The following is an 18,601-nucleotide window of genomic DNA, read 5'->3' on the forward strand; positions in this document are numbered from 1 at the left end:
GCACGACATATGTACAAAGGTTGACAGAGGTGTGGCTGACAGCACATACACAGGGCCAATATAGACGTTGCTGTGATAACCTCATACATTTACCATTGTAACTGGGTTTGTTGCAACATATGTCCTATGAGGGATATGAAGTCAGTAACTGTCACGGCCTTCACCATCTACAGACTGCAATCCTCACACTACCTTCTGCATTCTACTGATAGATTCTCTATGGCTAACACATGACACCAAAGGCATAACACTGCCCAGTCTGCAGATGGGGGATTCCTCATATAGATGAAACTGACATGGCAGGTATTGCGACATGTACGACAGCCATATCCAGATAAATACTGTTAAACCAACATTACTCCAGATGCAGTATAGCAGCACTTAGTCTGTAGTCAGGTCAAGCACATCCCCCCTCCTGTTTGTTGCCCTGTTTTCCACAGTGTATGTTGTTAGAGGTACATCCCCAATCCATCTGAGATGCTGTTTACCAAACAACAGATCTAGTTCCTGCTCACAGTGAATGAAAAGGGCCAACACCACTATGATGTTCCTAGATATTGGTGTGTGTTTCCATGGAATTGGTTATGGCAATGTTACCACAGCTGTTCTACATGCAATCAGCTAGGGGAGGACTGCAGTTCGTGCAGAGGCCATCAGCTGATCATGAGCATCACTTAAATTACACATGCTGCTGCCTAAGCAAAGCAGGTGTGGGTCTCCACATCCATCAGAGAGGGAGTGGGGGAGGCAGACAGAGGCAAATACATGTCGGGGAGGGGTGGAGAGTAAAACTGAAGCATGTTTTTGTCACACACCTACCATCACAGACTATCAAACCCCTGACCACTAATGTAGTGCTATCACAGTTTGATGCAGTTATTGGATGCGTCACATGGGTTACCTGCTGTGGCGCACTCAGCGCATATATGTAATGGTGAGTGACATCTGCAACAGGGATACGGTAGATATACAGTAGGTGACGTACATGTGCCTGTCCGCATGAACAGGTGCCAGCGTCAGCACAGCCACACTCTCACAGGGACGCACACGCATTGACACACTTGTCAGGGCCAGGAGCACAACTCATCACTAGTGGGATTGCCACAACACATCAATGTGCAGTTATTGCATGCAGCACGTGGGTCGTACGGGCAAGGATTATGAGAAGGTGTCCGACATCAGACAGCATGATTCAGTATGCCTAGGGGGGTTGTAGTGAGTGTGGATGTGGACATATGCACAATGCAACACACATACAAACACACTGGGTGCCAGTACTGACTTGCATGGGTGCATGTCTGCACAGGTGTGTGGTGGTCAACTGTGCCAGCCGGCTATACAAGGGTAGATGATGGGTATAACTTGGCATCAGGCCACATGACAATGGTCTGCATTGTAGCTCAGGGCTGTCGTTTCTGCATTTGTCCACACGTGTGTATTGTATCTCCCATCCAGTCACCTGAGTGGCTGTTATGTGTGGCCAATGCTGTGCATCCCCTGCCATGTATGTGTTCCTTACTCCATGACAAGGATGGTGTCTAGGATATGCACACCTCCTACATGCATGTACAATGACATGTGGAACTGTACCTGGGATGTCTGGCCCATATTGTGAACACAGATTATGATCAGATGTGCCAGGCTTGTCCACCTGTGGCAGGTACTGATAATGGGCCGCAGGTTTACCCTGCACCTACATTGATAGCATGCTAACAGCATTCCCTGGTGTCAGTGGCATCTGCCCATACAGGGCATGTTGTCAGGCATGGTATGTCTGTTGTGGGTCACATGTGAAGGCACCACAGGTGGTGCAGGTGTCCATTGGGGAACATGGGGGAAGTGCACTGTCTGCATGTACGTGCATATTAGACAGATGGGGCAGGGTGACATGCCCTCTGTAGCCCACTACTATCATTCCAAAGTTACTAATGATGGCCAATATGCAGTGTACTACCCACATATTGGCTGTTGCCTAGGCATGTGTGTGTATGAGACATGGGTTGAGAGTGTGCTCTGGGTAATACTGGGGTTGTTAACAGTGATTGTCTGGCCTTGATGTCACATGTATGGGTATGGCTTTGCACCCCAGCCTCTCAGTTGACGTTGTGATATATCATAGGGCCACCATATAAGAAATATGCAAAACCCGCTCCACATTGGCCACAAGTGTCACACACTCACAACCACCTCTACACAAGATACAAGTTACAAACCTCATGCACCCACACACATCTGTCGTGTGGGTGTAGAACCCCTACCTTACTAGTTTATTACACTACAGCACTACGCAGATATAGTACGTGTCACGGACATTACTGGAGTACTCCTTTCCCAAAGGTGTCTTTCACAAGGAGTGTAATCAGCAGGATTACCAAAGTAGGGCATTTCAAATGTACTGCGAGTGAGTAGCCTAAAATGCATTGTTCCCTACACAGACCGTGAGAAACTCACAAAACATCCACAACCGAAGTGTGGGTTTAGAACCCATGACCATAGTATATATCACACTACAGCATAGAACTGTTATAGGACGCACCATGGGGATTACTAGATAACTCCTTCTCCAAAGGTGTCTTTCACAAGGAATGACATCAGGATTGCCAAAGTAGGGCACTTCAAATGTACTGCGGGTGACTAGCCTATAATGCATTGCTCTGTACACAGACATTGAAACACAAACAAAGCATCCAGAACTGCCATGGTTGGGGATGGAACCCTGCCACAGTTCTAAATCACACTCCAGCAGTACGCAGTTACTGGATGCGCTACAGAAATTACTGGGCTGCAATGTTCCCAGAGGTGTATTTCTAGGTGGGTGACATCAGCAGCCTTGCCAAAGTTGAGTATATGACTTGTAAGGAGTGTGAGCAGTGTAAAAAGCATTGTTCTCTATTCAGTCAGAGCAGACGGGCACACACACACACACACACACACACACACACTTGCCAGGTTTGGGGTTAGAACACCTACCGAACTACTTTATCACACTACAGCAGTACGCAGTTACAGGATGTGCTACGGAGATTACTGGACTACACCTCTCCCAAAGGTTTATTTCACATTGGATGACCTCAGCAGGCTTATTATAGTAGGGGTATGGAGAGGTTGGTGTGTGCATGGGCCATAACCCATTCATTTAGGGGTTGACACGCCACATGTGGGCACACACTGGTCATATGTCACAGGTATGTGTATACAGCTACTAGATGACTACTTCCTTGTACAGTCATGTTGCACAGCTGGCACTTGCACCACATAGTCTGTAATGTTGACAGATACTGGTGGCCCTTAGTATCTGCAGTGGATGAGATCTGTACCTCGTGTTTGGGGCCCTTTGGCTGTGGGCTGGGTGGGACAGGCCTGGATGGCTCCTTGTCACAGTGACCCTCTTCCACACATCTATGTACGTCTACCTTTGTCTTATATTAGTGTGTTTTCTTGACATATATGTCTGCATTCCTATCCACTGTGTGTGCAAGGTATGAGTGGTGCATAATGACAAGTGTCTGCACTAGCAACTGCAACTGCCAGATATGTGTGGTCCACTGGTGTTTGCAGTCATGGCCTTCATGTGTTTGTGTGTGAGCATGCCTAGTATGGCCATCTATATTGAATTTGTCGATCGTGTCCGGGTAGTTTATGCTGTTAGTTTATGCTGTAGTGCTGACCTTTGTGTTGTACACCAACAAGTAGCATGCTGTCTCTGCAGGGTATCCATCGATCATTTGGCTTTGACTATTACTACAATTTCTGCATAGCGGGGGGGGAGCACACCTGACTGTTTCTACATTTCTACACAGGGTTGGGGGGGTCACACCTGACTGTTATTACATTACTATGTAGGATGTGGGGGCACACATGACACTTGTACACATTTGCTATGACTGTACTGGTATGTCAGGTACTCCATTTAATTCTGTATTGCTAACTATCATGCTGACTAGAGGCATACCAGTGTACTACAGATCGTGCCTTTAGTTGCCCTACATATTATTGTCTGACTTCCTACCCTTCAGAACTAACATCCCACTGCCTGCCCTGCTGTGGTCCATCTGTGTAGGCCTGGGGGGGAAGTTAACTATAGCCATCATTCTGGGGCCATGGCACAGGCTCTGTTTGGATTTGTCTATACCTGTCCTGCTGGCTGGGGCTGTTGTTGGGTATGTGAACCTTCCTGACTGGCATGTGTGGGTCTTATGGACACACGTCGCTCAGCCCATTTCCTGCAGTGGGTTTTGTCACCCTGTGTAGTACTGGCTACTGTAGTGACTCCAGTATGTGTTACATATGTCATGCTGCTACAATGGGTGTCTACTGTCTGCTGCCATAACGTTCGACCACCCAATTCCTTTGCATGCTCACATCCATACCATAGCTACAGGTAACAGCACATTCTACTCCATTTGGTAATTGGTAGGTTGATCGACTTACCTTTAGGGTGTGCCAGACTTTCGGATGGTGCTCGAGGGCTGCTTATGTTTGATGCACATAGTACACTCCCTAATACATGGTTGAGCACAGGCAGTGCCATGTTTGGCATCCGTTTTACTCTATGTGCGAGTCAGAGAGAGGTGTCATTCCCTGGGTCCTTACTTTGTCAGTGCATATGCTATGCGTTGCCTCTTTGCCAAGGCCAGGGCATACTAGGCACACCTCCTTCTGCCTACTGGGGCAAGCTCGGGTTGTTCCTCCTCAGAGTCACTTTGTGCCTGTGCAGGCCTTGGCATTGGTGGGGGGCTGTGTGGCGCTGCCCCATGCTGTTCCTGCTGCAGCAGATTCTGCAGGATCATCTTGTGTAGCATAGCACATAGCATAACAATTTGGGTGCATGTAGCTGGAACCGTGACCTGAGCATCCCAAACACACGCTCTACTATATGTCTGGCCTGTGCGTGTGCCTCATTATGGCATTGTTCAGGTGTGTGTGCATTTCTGATGGGTGTCATCAGCCATGGCTCGAGTGTGTAGCCATCATCCCCCACTCGGTGACCGTAGAGGATGTCCACATTGGCAAATCTGTGGTACAGCTGTGTCAGATGCCATGTATGTGAATCATCATAGCTTCCAGGGCAGCCAGCACACACATTCATTATAATGCCCTGGGCATCACATATGACCTGGCAGTTGATGGAGGGGATGCCCCTGCTGTTGATGTAGGTCCTGCCCCGCCCACCGGGTGGTGCTTTGCATATGTGCATGCAGTCTATAGCACCCACTACACCAGGGTTCATAGGTTCATACTAGGCTATCTGCCCTAGGGCATTTATAAGCCTAGCCAGAGTATGTTTGGCTTTCGCCACCCATTTTAAATTAATTTTGCTATGCCCTTTTTCGAGGTTAGTATACTGTGCCTCTGTCTAACAGTGACCCAGAAGTGATACCTGGGGTAAACCTATGATCTCCCATCCACTCAAGATTCCTCTTGAAGAGAGTCAATGAGGGACTCTGCCTAACCTGGACTGGGATTTTATTCCAGAGTGAAGGGAGCCTCTGGGTTATGAATCTGCCCCTCCAGCATGTCCTATTTATTTCAGTGCTGAGGTTCAAGTCTCTCGAGCGTGTAGGGTGTTCTACTGTTTAGTGGAAGAGACTCATATTGCTGTTCAACACCTCACGTGTGTTGAAATATACGTGCTCACTGGCATGTGCTGACATGGCATCCAGGAACTGGTGGAATACTCTGGATGCTGATGCCTGTGAGATCCCCATGATGTCCCCAGTTGTGCTTTGGGAGGTGTCTGTGGCTAGTATACCTAGGCCTACACATACCTTGGTATCCACTGGGATGGGTTCCCCTCAGCCAGTTTGGTGTGTCAGGTGTGGATTGCTCAGCTCAACAATTTGCTGTAGGTGGTCTCTGTCCACCTTATAGCGCTCCTGCACACTCTTCTGTCTCCTCACTCTGGGTTGTTCGGCAGCATTCATATCCTCACCACCCTCATCCTCTTGCACATGTTGTTCTATGTTGCCTGCTGCAGCCCTTCTCATTTTGTAGGTTTGCTTGTTAAAATTACCCTGCTTGTATACACCAGTGGTGTACAGTGTGGGTAAAACCAGAGGGGAAGGTGTTTGCTTAGTTTATAGTAGTGTTCTGGGCTGGTCTACTGTCTGTGTAATTGGCTGATTCTAATACATTTCACCTGCCAGCTAAGCTAGTTCTTCTTGATTACCTTCCTACTGCTGTTTTCCCTTCCCATTGCCTTCCTGTTTAAGCTAGTGTGCATGCCACACAGAGTGCTCAATTGTGCACACTGCTGCTATTTCCTGGTTTAACATTTTTTTCTTCCTTTAAAACCCGGTGCACGGCCTGCACACCAGCTTAGGCTTTGTAAAGAGTGCTAGGCAGGTTTAGACACACCCCCTAGCTTAGCACAGCTAAGCTAGGAGCAATCCCGAGCCACAGGGCTCCGATCTGCTTACAGTAAGCCTTACACCCCCCCCCCATGATGCCACCTATATCCTAGTCTTGCACCCAGTTATTCATACTCTTACACTGTTGGGACCTGCCTCACATGCTGGAGAAAACTGGGATTCACTATCCTTCCCCTCATTTGCATAAGATTGCCTGCTAATGCATGGTTACATGTCTCACACTGAGTCTCCTCTCTTAGCAGCCATTACTTACTGGCCAGGTTGTCTTCTGCCTGCCATTGACTTGCATGGCAGAATACTGATTTTAGTTACAATGCTTATTTTAGGTTTATTTTATTATTTTCCTCTTGATCCCATTTGCGCGCCACTGCCCTTTGCTTAAACAGCCGAAATTGGCGGAAAAAATAAATAAAAGTTGATTTTTTTATCTTTGAAACAGTTTGCAATGCCATTGGCCTTATCCATGGCCATTGGCATGCTTCCTCAATGATATGCAGCCTTTATTTGGAGCTGTCATAGCTCCGTTTCGGATTTTGCATAAATGTACTCCGTTACTAACCGAGTACATTTCTGCAGATAGCACTCGTCTTGCACGGACTGTTGCAAGCTTCCTGGATTGCAAAATCACCTCATTTGCATGGATTTCTCCTGGAAATTAGGTGATTTGCATACCAGGGCTTAGTCCGTGCATGATTAGTGCAGGAGCTCTTGTGCACACTCCTGCAGGCTGTTCCTGGATCACACGCCAGACATATTGCCTGTCAGAGCTCCTGCACTAATCATGCACACCGTGCAGGGCACAGCAAATCCTGGGGCTAGTCTTAGTCTGTTCTAATGTATAACCTGTTGCATCTCCTAACTTTTACTCTGTTAGTAACTTCTGCTTTAAACTAACCTGTTAAACCCTCAGCTAGACTAATATTGCCCTACTATAGCCCCCTCCCCTTCTCCACACGGTTTCTTTTTTCCCCCCACTTCCTATCAATTTCTGTACATTTTCCTTCTTTTGAACAAAGATTATCCTTTGGTTTTTACTCCTTATATGTGGTACATTTAGACCAGTGCTATCAGTGCAACCCTTAATGTTCATAATTTTTTTCTTTTGTTTTTCTCTTTATAATTTCGTATTTGCATTATTTTTAATAGTTTTTGTCCTGTATGTTTATCTCTGCTTATGTTTGTTGGGGCTCTTTCTCCTTGGGTTTCCACTGAAAATGGGTTGCTTGCTATCAGTGCAATGCAAGTAGTTAAGTTTTTCTTTTTTATAATTATTTTGTACAGTGATTGTTATTTAAATTTTGTATATTGTCACTTTGTTTGCTGGGGCTTTTTCCCTCTGGTGTCCACTGAAAATGGGCTTGTTTGCAAACTTAGTTGGGCTAACCTGGTTAATAAATGTGGAATGAATAAATAAAAAATGAGGAGCAATTTCATGAGAGAGAAAAGTGCAGGGTGTTTTGGAACTAGGGCGACCTTTGCAAATGCAAACCAGATCAGGGGTCTTCCAAGATTTGATTAATCTGTGGGGAGTTCCTAAAGTAGGCCTCTTGTCTGATCAATCATGTGGCAAGGTTCTGTTCCTTGACTCCATGCTTAGAAGGCCTAGAAAAGACCAATAACGTTTTCCTTTGACAGGAATGTCCTATTATGCTTTTCCACACTTTCCGCTAATATCTAGGGTACTTGTCTATCACTGCAGTCTCATGTCAAAATGTTCTTGAAAGTGGTTTTGCACAAGAGGCTTCCAAGCAGTGGCCCTTCCTTCGGATCTTAATTTTGTGTTAAAGAAGATAACACTTGCTCCATATTAACCAGCGAACTTGCAGTTCTTAACATGGAAAATAGGTTTACTGATTGCTCTGATCTTTGCAAGAAGAGTGTCTGAGTTGCAAGCTCTTATGGAGAGTCAACCTTCTCATTTTCCACAGGAGCAGGGTTTCTTAATCCTTTTATGCCTAAAAAGGTATCTGAGTTTACCTTAAGCCAAGCTATCCATCTCCCTCTTTTATATCCTTTCTCCCTCATTTTTAGGTTCAGGAAAGATCAGATACTATCTTGACATAACTAAATCTTTCAGATCTTTGTATCAATTGTTCATTTCTTGCAAAGGTAAGAAAAATGAGCAACCTTTGTCAAAAGAGACCATTTCCAAATCGTTGTCTAAGGCTATTACCTTGTTATACTCACCATAGCAAAACTCCTCCAGGTAGGGTGAAGGACCACTCTTCTTGGGCCTTGGCTTCATCTATAGGTATTTGGGAAAACATTGTATTCTAGAATTATTCTAGAAGCTGCTACTTGGTCCTCTGTTCATACTTTTACAAAGCAATATAAGCTTGATTCCTTTCCTAGTTCTAGGTCATGCTTGTTAGGGCCATTCTCCAAGTGTTCTGGACCCTCTTCCTTCCATCCTCCAAATGTAGTAAGCAATTCTGATCTACCCATATAGCTAAGGCAGCAGTGATCAGTATGGGGAATGCAGTACAGGTAGGTAAGTAAACTTATAACTGTAGATATTCAAATGATCATTGCTGCAGTAGATGCTCCCTCCATCCAACCGCCCCCAGTTGTTTGGTGTGTTTATTTATCTATTTGTTCTATTTGCAGGTTATCTACCGGGAAAGTCTGTTGGGCCAAAATGAGCCCATTTTCAATGGAGGCCCAGGGAGAAAAGCTCTTTGTACAGTTTTACAATAGAAAAATGAACAAATACACAATTAATACACAGTTTAAATAAGACCAGAATTAAAAGAGGCAAAACAAATCGTAAATAAAAAACGTTAGTGGAATGTGCCCTGACAGAACATTCTAAGGCAATATAAAAATAACAAACTGACATAAAAACAGTATAAAATATTTGAGTAGTGTGCCTTAACAAAATATTTTTAAGGAGTATAAAGTAACAAGGCATTTTGGAGTAGAAGTATTACAAGTATCTAAGTATGTAAGAAATAATAGGGCTATGTAGAGTAGCAAAAGGTAGGTAAAAATAGTGGAACTCAAGTATTGGGTTGAGTTGAGAAAGAGGAGGGGTAAGGAAATAGGAGTGAAGGAGTCGTATGGTGTGAAAGCAGGAGCATTCCTAGTGAGAAGAGAGGTGGGAATGGAGGAAGGTCTTAAAGATGGAGTGATTGTTGGTAGTACAAGTGTGTGGAGGAAGGGAATTTACATAGTCGTGCTAGGGAGAAAGATAATAGAAGTTTCCTTGGAGTACATATGGGTTTGTACACCTTGAGCAGATTCTGATTGTTTGACTGAGTAGTCTGTCAGGCTGATGCATTCTAAGACTGGAGGAGAGGGGAGAGGCAATTAGGTGGTTTGAGGATGAGCTTATGGGCATTAGAAAGTTGAATGTAGGAGAGATAGGAAGTTCCAGCCAATTTAAGGTATGGAGGGTTTCGCAGTGGTGAGAGGAGGATTTGGATCCTGTAACAAATGTAGAGATTTTATTGTAGCAGGAAGACAATTTTGACTTTAGTGAGGATTAAAAATTAAGGAGAGGAGCTCCATGCAAGAGGGAGGGAATGAGGTAGGTGGTAGAGAGGATATGCTTGGTTGAAGGAATAAGCTAAGGAGTAAGTGTTTTATGCCAGGGAGTGGACATGTTCTAGAATTGTCATTTCAGGGCTGACCCTCTTTCTCTGTCGGTTGGAAAGTTGTGAAGGGCTTGGCTGCCAAAGTTGCCTTTGAATTGGCTCAGCTCGAGCTGCCTAATAATTTGGGCGTGTGGAAGGTGCCCTGAAGCTTTGGAAGCTGGCTGGCTGCTAGATTCTTGGCAGGATATAACCTGTGATGCCCCACCATTAGGCCAGTAATAAAGGAGCCTCAATTCTCACCACTGGCACCAGTGGGGGAAGTACATTGGGAGGATAAGTACACACACAGTATTTCCAGATGCAGCTCTCTGCATCAAGCACAATTTCCCTTAAGAGCACACAGAGACCACAGTACGTCCGGGGCTGTTTTCTCCCTCTTTCTCCAGATCTCCAGTAAGACTTCCCAGTGCCACAGTTAGAGTTGAGATCTCAGCTGAATGGCCATCCCAAGACCTCCAGTACCCTCTGTCCAACCTGTGCTTTGTGTCCTTGCCCAAGTAACTGACTCTCTCTCTCTCTCTCTCTCTCTCTCTCACACACACACACACACACACACACACACACACACACACACACACACACACACCTGAGAAAGGCTGGCACAGGTTTACTAGCTGTGCCACCTCCTGCCCAGACTATAAGGTGTAGTTATCACTGTCACCAGCCACTCTTTATTAGCTACTTTAAGACCCCTAAAAGAAGTATGTCCAATCTTGCTGTGTAATGTTACTATTGATACAGATGGTAGTTTGACCAAGAGCAAGGCTATTAGAAGTGGCCCACGGTGTCTCCAAATATGCAAGTACTCTCAGAACTTGAATATCTCTAGACAGATCAGCCGCAATGAAATGTTTAAATGTATTTAATAAATAATAAGAGAACAAGAAAATACTCTGTATATAATTACAGTGATAGCAGAGTTCAAAACCACAGGAAATATTTAAAACAACATTTCAGGACAGTCTCAAATAAGGAAAGAAAAATGCCTAAATTAAGCTTTGCTATATTCCTGACTATATCTAAGCGAATTTATATAACCTAGAAACTTACTCAGAGCAAGGCAAATGTGTAGTAAATGGGTCTTTTTGTTGGTCCAAGACAGACTACAGAATTCTGAGTCTCTCTGAGAGTTGTCAAATTAATATCTCAAATATTGCTGCTGGAATATCTTGCAGAATGACATCATTTCTTGTCATGTGACTATCCCAGGTGAACCCCCCCACTGCTGGAATCTGGCAGTAGTTAGCATTAACCTGTGAAAATACACAGACAACAGCTTTTCCTCAGATTTTTGGTAAATGGTGGAAGTCATAAATCTAAACACTTCAAGACAATACAGAAAGCTCCTTAGTTTTCAACACTGTCTCCTTGCTGCACTGAAATTGAAAGACATCTTTTTTATGACCTAGCCATAAAATAATTTAATTTTCAGCTATTTTTCTTAGGTTTTCCAAGTTAACCTCCCATATTCCAGTTTCTCCTGTTAAAATATTTACATTTAAACAGTTGGTTACACTGTGGATACATTTTAAACAGCACTATATTGTATGATGAATGCAAACTTTAAGCTATCTACAATATTTGAACAATGTTAGATAATGAGCCTTGAGATATTTGGCATCTTAATACATTCGTTGCCAGGGATGTTGCTAAGTTATGGTTACTGTATTGTAGTTGCCCAGCTTCCTTCTGGCAGCAGTGTACTGGGTTGCCTCTTTGTGCCTTCTATATGGCAGAACATTACTTGAAGTACTGTTGAAATATTTGGCAGCTTTCAGCATATTTTAATTTCATGTTTTATTCTGAAAGCTTTGTCTCGGGGAAGATGTTCACATTTATCTGTTTATTTCAGGTGATTCTGGTGATGTGACATTACCTCTACCTCCTTTGTCAAGGTGAGAATTTCAGTTCTTGTTAGCATGTAGACATTTGGTACAGTTCTTCTTTTATTCTTTTATGTTGTGATTGGAGTCCCTAATTATCATTGTGTTACTTGCAAGTTGATGAATGCTGGAAATTTGTTTTAAAAGAACAGTAATTTTTTTCATTTGGTATTTTTTTATATTGGTGAGTTATTCAAGCACTGTTCTCATGGAATCTGATCAAGATCCTAGCAAGTGTATGTGAACTGTATGCAATGCAGTTTGTAAATAACTGTACAGGTGTGTTGAAAGTAGCAGTATGGTAAACAGTTATGTAAATTCAGCAGTATGGTCTGTATACATAACGCAGGTGACAAAGGTGAATGATGTATCCGAATTTATTAGAGTGAATATTTTAATTACTTATGATGGAAACCATTTGAATGTTTTATAACTCATTTGAAAATGTATAAATTATGTCCTAAGTATTCATTAGCAGCTCCACGCATTTGGCAGTTGTTTCACAACTCAATTAAAATGTTGATGTATTTTTAGGATGTGTATGTCGGGGGGGAGGGGTGAGCAAGTTGTTAATCTGAGTGTATGATGTTTATGGACTGCATAAGGGAAACTTCGTGTCTTGCAGAGCTTTGTGAGCTAAATGTATATGAAACCTTAATTTACGGATGTGTATGTAGATTTTAATTTAATGATTTGTATTTTGGCGATGAGTTTATTTCTTAAACTTGGAGAAGATCAAGGGGCCAAGAGTGGCCAGTAGGTACAGCATTGATGCATCCAGATATGCCTGGATAGATCATAATTCTTTTGTAGAACTTTGCTTGTGGAAAACTAGACCAGTTTAAAATGGCCAGTGATCAACAAAAGGAACAGCAACGAATATAAACATTTTGTTTGTTTAAAAACTAGCATTGAGTCCAATAGAAAAGTATCAAGTGCTTTACAATAATTTTTTTTTGCATGCCAAACTTGCAGACACTATACAGAACTGGTGCAAAACCAAAAATGAAAACCTTTTTTCCCCACAAAAGAGCAGCTTAGTGTTAACACCGTTGATGTTGCAAGTTCATTGCATGATTCTCAGGATTAAAATAAAAACGTGTTGAGTTAAGTGTGGATGCTTATTCATGTTGTTTCATGCTGTTAAGTGCAAACATCTTAACTGCATCTTGATAAAGTCCAGAAAAATCTATTTTTAGTAGTTTTTGAAATTCATAGTTTTTCACTTGAGGGATAAATGGTTGAATTGTTTTATTAGAGAGTTCTGTTTGACAATGACACATGACTTTGCATATTGATTGTTGGGGTCTCTTTACACACACAATGTTCCCTAGACGGACAGCTTCCCCAATATCTCATGCATTTCTCCCTCCTGTCTCCCTAGCTTGTTCTTAGTAGGGAAAGATGAATAGCATATTGCAAATATCCCATGTTGCCTCGCTTTTTTCTGCAATTTTTTTTTCCAATGTCCAGTTGTCTTGCTCCGCGTTCTTCCTTGTTTTTCCTGTTTATTGGTAAGCTGTTGCTACCTTGGGTCACAGAGGGGCCTTGTACCTGTCATGATTGTTGCTGTGCCCCCTCCCCTTTTTAATAAAAGTATTTAAAAATACTCTGTTTCATTTAACGTTACATTTCATTTCCTTAGTAGTAGCAATTCACTTCAAACATTTACTCTGGCTCATGATGATGTGAAGCTACTACAGCATTTTGTTGTCACTGGGCTGCATTTTGTGCTTTAGGTGGCTTCCTTACATCTTCAATTATTTGACCCTTCACAGTACAACTGATTTCCAGATTCTTGTTTCTTAATTGACAAGTAAACTATAGTGTCAGGACATCTCTCAAACCAGCAAAAGTCCTGTAAATTGAAATGCCAGCACTTGGACATCCTAGACTGCTTGAAACCATGTTGTTGTTGTTTGTCTTTCAGCTTTTCCCGGTTAGGGGTCGCCACAGAGGAACTCCGGTCCGCTAATGATTGGCAGTCAGTCTTTTATGGTGTCGAGTTGCCAGCCCGACAGCAACCTTAAATGAAGGCACGCCAATTCAACGCATGTCTTTCGAACACCCACTCTACTGCGGGAAGGACATGCAGACTCCACACAGAAGGCACTCCCAAACCAAGCCGAGAATCGAACGGGAGAACCTCTTGCTGTGAGGCAACAATGCTACCGCTGCACCACCACGGAAGTACATAAATAAACAAAATTCATTACAATTCAAAACACTGAGGAATTCAAAGTAGTAATGGAGCATAATTGTTTTTGCAATGGAACCTTAACCCCCCCCCCCCGCATCTCCTACTTATGTATTCAATCTGTGTGTTTGTACAGCTACGGCGATGTATGCAACTCTACAAACTGTGCTCTTCATAGCAAGCAGAATATTCATCATTCTCACTGCTACAGTAACATATGGGTTACGTCCTACCAAGAATACAGCAATCGGTCAGGTTACAAAAGCTTTCATCCTCTCCTATACTCACTCTGGCTGCTTATAGGCCAAGCTCTTTTTGGAAGGAGCTATATTAACAGCTAGTGAGACTAAATATTTTCAGAACTTTTCTGCTATCTCAAGGAATAATAGCTGAGAGGCTTCACAAGAAACAACAAAAGGCTATAGACTTCATTTCTTGTAGATAAATCTCCAGAGTCGAGCCTTTCCACATTTAAATATTTTGATGCATCTTCTATTTTCTGAAGAATGTTGCCAATTTTTAGTAATAGAAGAAATTCAACTGAAACTATTTTTAGAGCAGGGTTTATTATTGTATACTGGAGCTTGTTTGTGTGGGAAAAAATGTACTGCTATTGAAACATTTTAACCAAAGCATAAGGGTTTAAAGCATGTGGATTGTTTTTATGATCTTAAAATGATGAGTGTGTTGGTGCTTGTATTCACTTTGTGACTACTACTGCTGTTCATTCCTCGAATGTACCTGAAAAGAAAAAAAAGTTGAAGCACAAGTCCTTCACTTTAGTGTGGGCTCGGTCAGTACCATAGGGGAATGTAGACCATTTGCTGGTTTTCTCGAATTCCTCATAGCCTTGCCAGCCATTATGCTGGGGGTCAGACACGTCCTTTTTGGCTGTTCCAGTGACTGAAGTGGGCACGGGGGAAGAGATCCATTTTAGCTGCTGGAGACAACCTAGGAGGGTTTTTTTTTCAGAGTGGCTAGGGAAAAAGACTTTTTGCTTGGGATGATACGCTTTCCCCTTTTCGGTCCTCATATAAAAACAAAAAATATATTATTGTGCCACCATGGCATGTTTTTTTGTCTCTAAAAGTATTACTTTAGCAAGGAATTTGCAGGCTTTTAATCTTGGGTGTGAAGTGCCTCATGCTGTTCCTTATTCTTCTGCTCCAAATTAGCAGGATGTTTGTTCCGAGGTTTAGAGAGAGAGAGAGAGAGAGAGAGAGAGAGAGAGAGGGTAATATCATCCTAGGGGTCCATAGCCCAAGACTTTTTTTTTTCTTGTACAGTGAGTTTGAATTTGAACATTTTGAGACTGTCTCCAGACTGAAGGATGTATTTGCATGGGAAGAGGTGGATGTACCCCCTACGTTGTGCAGTTGATATACGATTTAGAATAAGAAGTCCTGCATACTGCACTCATTCCCTCCTATTCTGCCAGCCTTGGAGCTTGCTTTTAATGCTGCCTGCAATGTTAGTGACTCTCAACCATCTATACCTAACAAGAAGGATACGTTGTTTAGTCTCTTAAGATACCATATTTCTTTTTTTTCCCTCATCTTAGAACAGAGACTGCTACTATTTCTTTCCCACCACTCCTAATGCCAACATGTTCCTTACCACTCACAACCCAGTCCTGGGGTTAAAGTAGGTAAACTTCTGGATAGGCTGAATAAGATAATTTGTTTTCTTCCTCTATTTTAGCATTTAGAATGATCATTTTACTACCTCTGTGTGTGGGAATTTGTGGGAGAATTTTATGCTTTTCAGTCTCCTGAAGGGAGATCTTACTTGAATCAGATTGTTGTCTACTTGTCTCTGGTTTCTAAATATGTCATAAAAAGTGTGCAAGATTGTGCTGACAGTGTATCTACAGCTTCTGCTACAGAAGATTTGTCTGAGTATGATACCAAAAGTTTTCAGATGACTTGGTCAGAAATGTTGAATGCCCCTTTCAATAAGGAGGCTTTATATGGGCCTTCTGCTGCACAAGTGCTCAAACAGTGGGATGAGAGTTAAATTAATGAAAGGAGTTTCTAGGATATTTCAAGACCCTAAGTTCTTTCCCTCAAAATCCTCAGCTCATTTTAAGAGACAAAATAAACAAGTGGAGTCTCTTTCCAATAGGCAGACTCCTCAGAAGAGATGGAAGAAAGGTTCTAATGAAAACCAGAAAAAAAGGGCCCTTTCAACAAAAAAAGGGTAAGGTGCCTTCGTCTGAATGACTAAGTTTGGAGCCATGTCCCTCTTCCGTATCCTACCCACAGTACGTTTTCCATTTTCAAGAAAACTGTAATCTAACTACTCCTTTTTGACATTGAGATGTTTCAAACAACTGATTAACAGTTGTTCAAGAGGTTGCAGTTCACAATAGCTGGAAAAGCTCTATTCTTTCAGGGGAATTTCCCCACACCCCCCAGTTAATTCTCTGTATTACCCTTTGTGCTATCAACTGCACCAAGAGTGCTTCGAATGCATATAGCCTCAGTGGTGACTCTCTGCAGATTGCAGGGTACCCAGATATTTCCTTTTTTAGAGGACTTATTTGTACAGTGTCTTTTCCCAGTATTTAGGAGTACTTTATCCTCCCTCCTAGAATATCTGGAACACCAGATAAATTTACAAATATCTGTTCTATCTCCATGACACAGAATTGTGTTTTTAGGTCGCCTAATAGAAACTCTTTCAAAAGGCATTCCTACTTTGAGAGGGCAGATTTGTATGTAGCAGACACGCTAATCAGATCCTGAGCAGACCTTCACAAAAGGAAAATCAATACAGAGGCCTTCCAGGAGTTGATCCAGATATAGGGAACACCAAATAGATCTGTTAGCCTCCTTTCAGAACAGAACTAAACACATGCTGTTTCATTCCAATAATCGGAAGTGTCCTATGTGCGTTTCTACCCTTTCCAATGATATCTAGAGTAATTCTGTAGATTCAGTAAGACACTCCAAAAATCCTTAACTTCCTTCTGACCTAAGCAAAATTGGTTCTCCCTTATGAAATTGACCAGCGGCAATTACCACAACCTTCCTTGTAGCCTGCCAGCCAGTCTGACCTGAAGGTTCATCACTTGGAAAACTGCTTTTTATTGCTCTGACATCTGCAAGAAGGGTATCCTTCTCCATTTACCAGCTACTTCACATCCCAGTTCTTTCTTGTTTAAAAAAAAAAAAAAAAATCTTTATTAAATTATCATGTATTGACACAGACAATCGTAACTTTATGTAAATGAAAACCATATTAACATTTTAGTTGCAAGTATTATGCATAACAAATGGTGTTGACATAATTGTAGTTGCAAACATTATACATCACTTATAATCTATCTAGTCATCATCAAACATTATATAGCTCATTCAGATCCTGCCTTCTTTTAAACCTTTCTCCCCGGGCCTCCGCTGAAAACAGGCTCTGTGGAACCTAGTCGGACTTTCCCGGTCAACAAATGATAAATAAAAAAAAATAAAAAAAACTTGTTCCTTCTCTGCTTGTATCATTCCCATTTTTTCATATGTAATTTGCTCTTACTCTTCTAAAGATCCCAATTCCAGTTTTATCTCCGTTACTATATTACTACTTCTAGTAAAGTTGGTTTAGACTTTGATTTCCATTTTCTGGTAATGCTTTTCTGGCAGCCACCATAATTAGACTCACCAAGGCCTTGTTATGGCTAGGCAATTCTGATTGTGTGTTATATCTCAAATTAATTTCCGTATATACACCAGTTTTCTCATCCAGTACTTCTGCCAGAGCAGGCTGCAGTGAAGCTTTCAAGTCTTCCAGCTCACTACACTCCCAGAAAATATGTTCCCAGTTACCTCTTTCTTCCCCATTGCACCTCCAACATTTGCTGTCTACCTGAGGAAAAATTCTTTGGATCCTACTTGGGATATAAAGCTACATATGTAAACAATTCCAAGCAAAGATCCTAAATTTTCTAGGCTTTGTTGCAATTGTGGGAGACATACATATATCCCACATTGTTTCTTTGTGAATTACTTATCTAATCTCTCTTCCCAATCCTTTCTAACTTCCTCCGATTGATTTTTTTATAGTTGTCATGCAATATTTTGTATGCTCAACCATTTTTTTTAACAGCAACTTCTGTTCTGTATTATATTAAAGTCTCTACCAGTGCTGGTCTTTCGCTTAGGATCCCCCTGTTTATTTTTTTCTGTTTGCCTGTACTCTGCCTTTCTCTATCAAGGATTGATATTGATCTCTAACCTGCAGTCCAAATAAATTCTTGACCTCTTCTCATTGTCTTAACTTTTCCTCTCTTATATGCTCCCAATAACTTGGTTCTTTTCCCAGTTTTCTGCAAGAAATTCTAGTCACCTATTGTCTGTATCCCTAACTGCAGTCATACCTATCAGCAGAATCTCCTCTTTCCATTCCTGTGTTGGTGCAATTCTTAGAATACTTTCTGTTCTTTGTAAATATAATAATCTGCATGATTATTGTTCTCCTTAATAATCTGCATCCAAAATCTCAGTCTGTCCTTTTCTTGAGCTTCCCCCCGTTTCCTTATCTGTTTCTGCTTGTGCTATG

General features: G+C 42.2%; 1 protein-coding gene across 1 annotated transcript in view; it reads left to right on the forward strand.

Moving 5' to 3' along the window:
• KIF15 (kinesin family member 15) overlaps nt 1-18,601 on the forward strand; it is a 2,415,358-nt gene that overhangs the window by 29,431 nt on the left and 2,367,326 nt on the right. Inside the window, exon 2 of the mRNA XM_044065522.1 lies at nt 11,820-11,862. Coding sequence (XP_043921457.1) covers nt 11,820-11,862 — 43 coding nt within the window. The remainder of the gene's footprint in view (nt 1-11,819; nt 11,863-18,601) is intronic.

The sequence above is a fragment of the Protopterus annectens genome, chromosome 3.part0 (assembly GCF_019279795.1).
Source record: "Protopterus annectens isolate FY-2018-M chromosome 3.part0, PAN1.0, whole genome shotgun sequence".
NCBI lineage: Eukaryota > Metazoa > Chordata > Ceratodontiformes > Protopteridae > Protopterus > Protopterus annectens.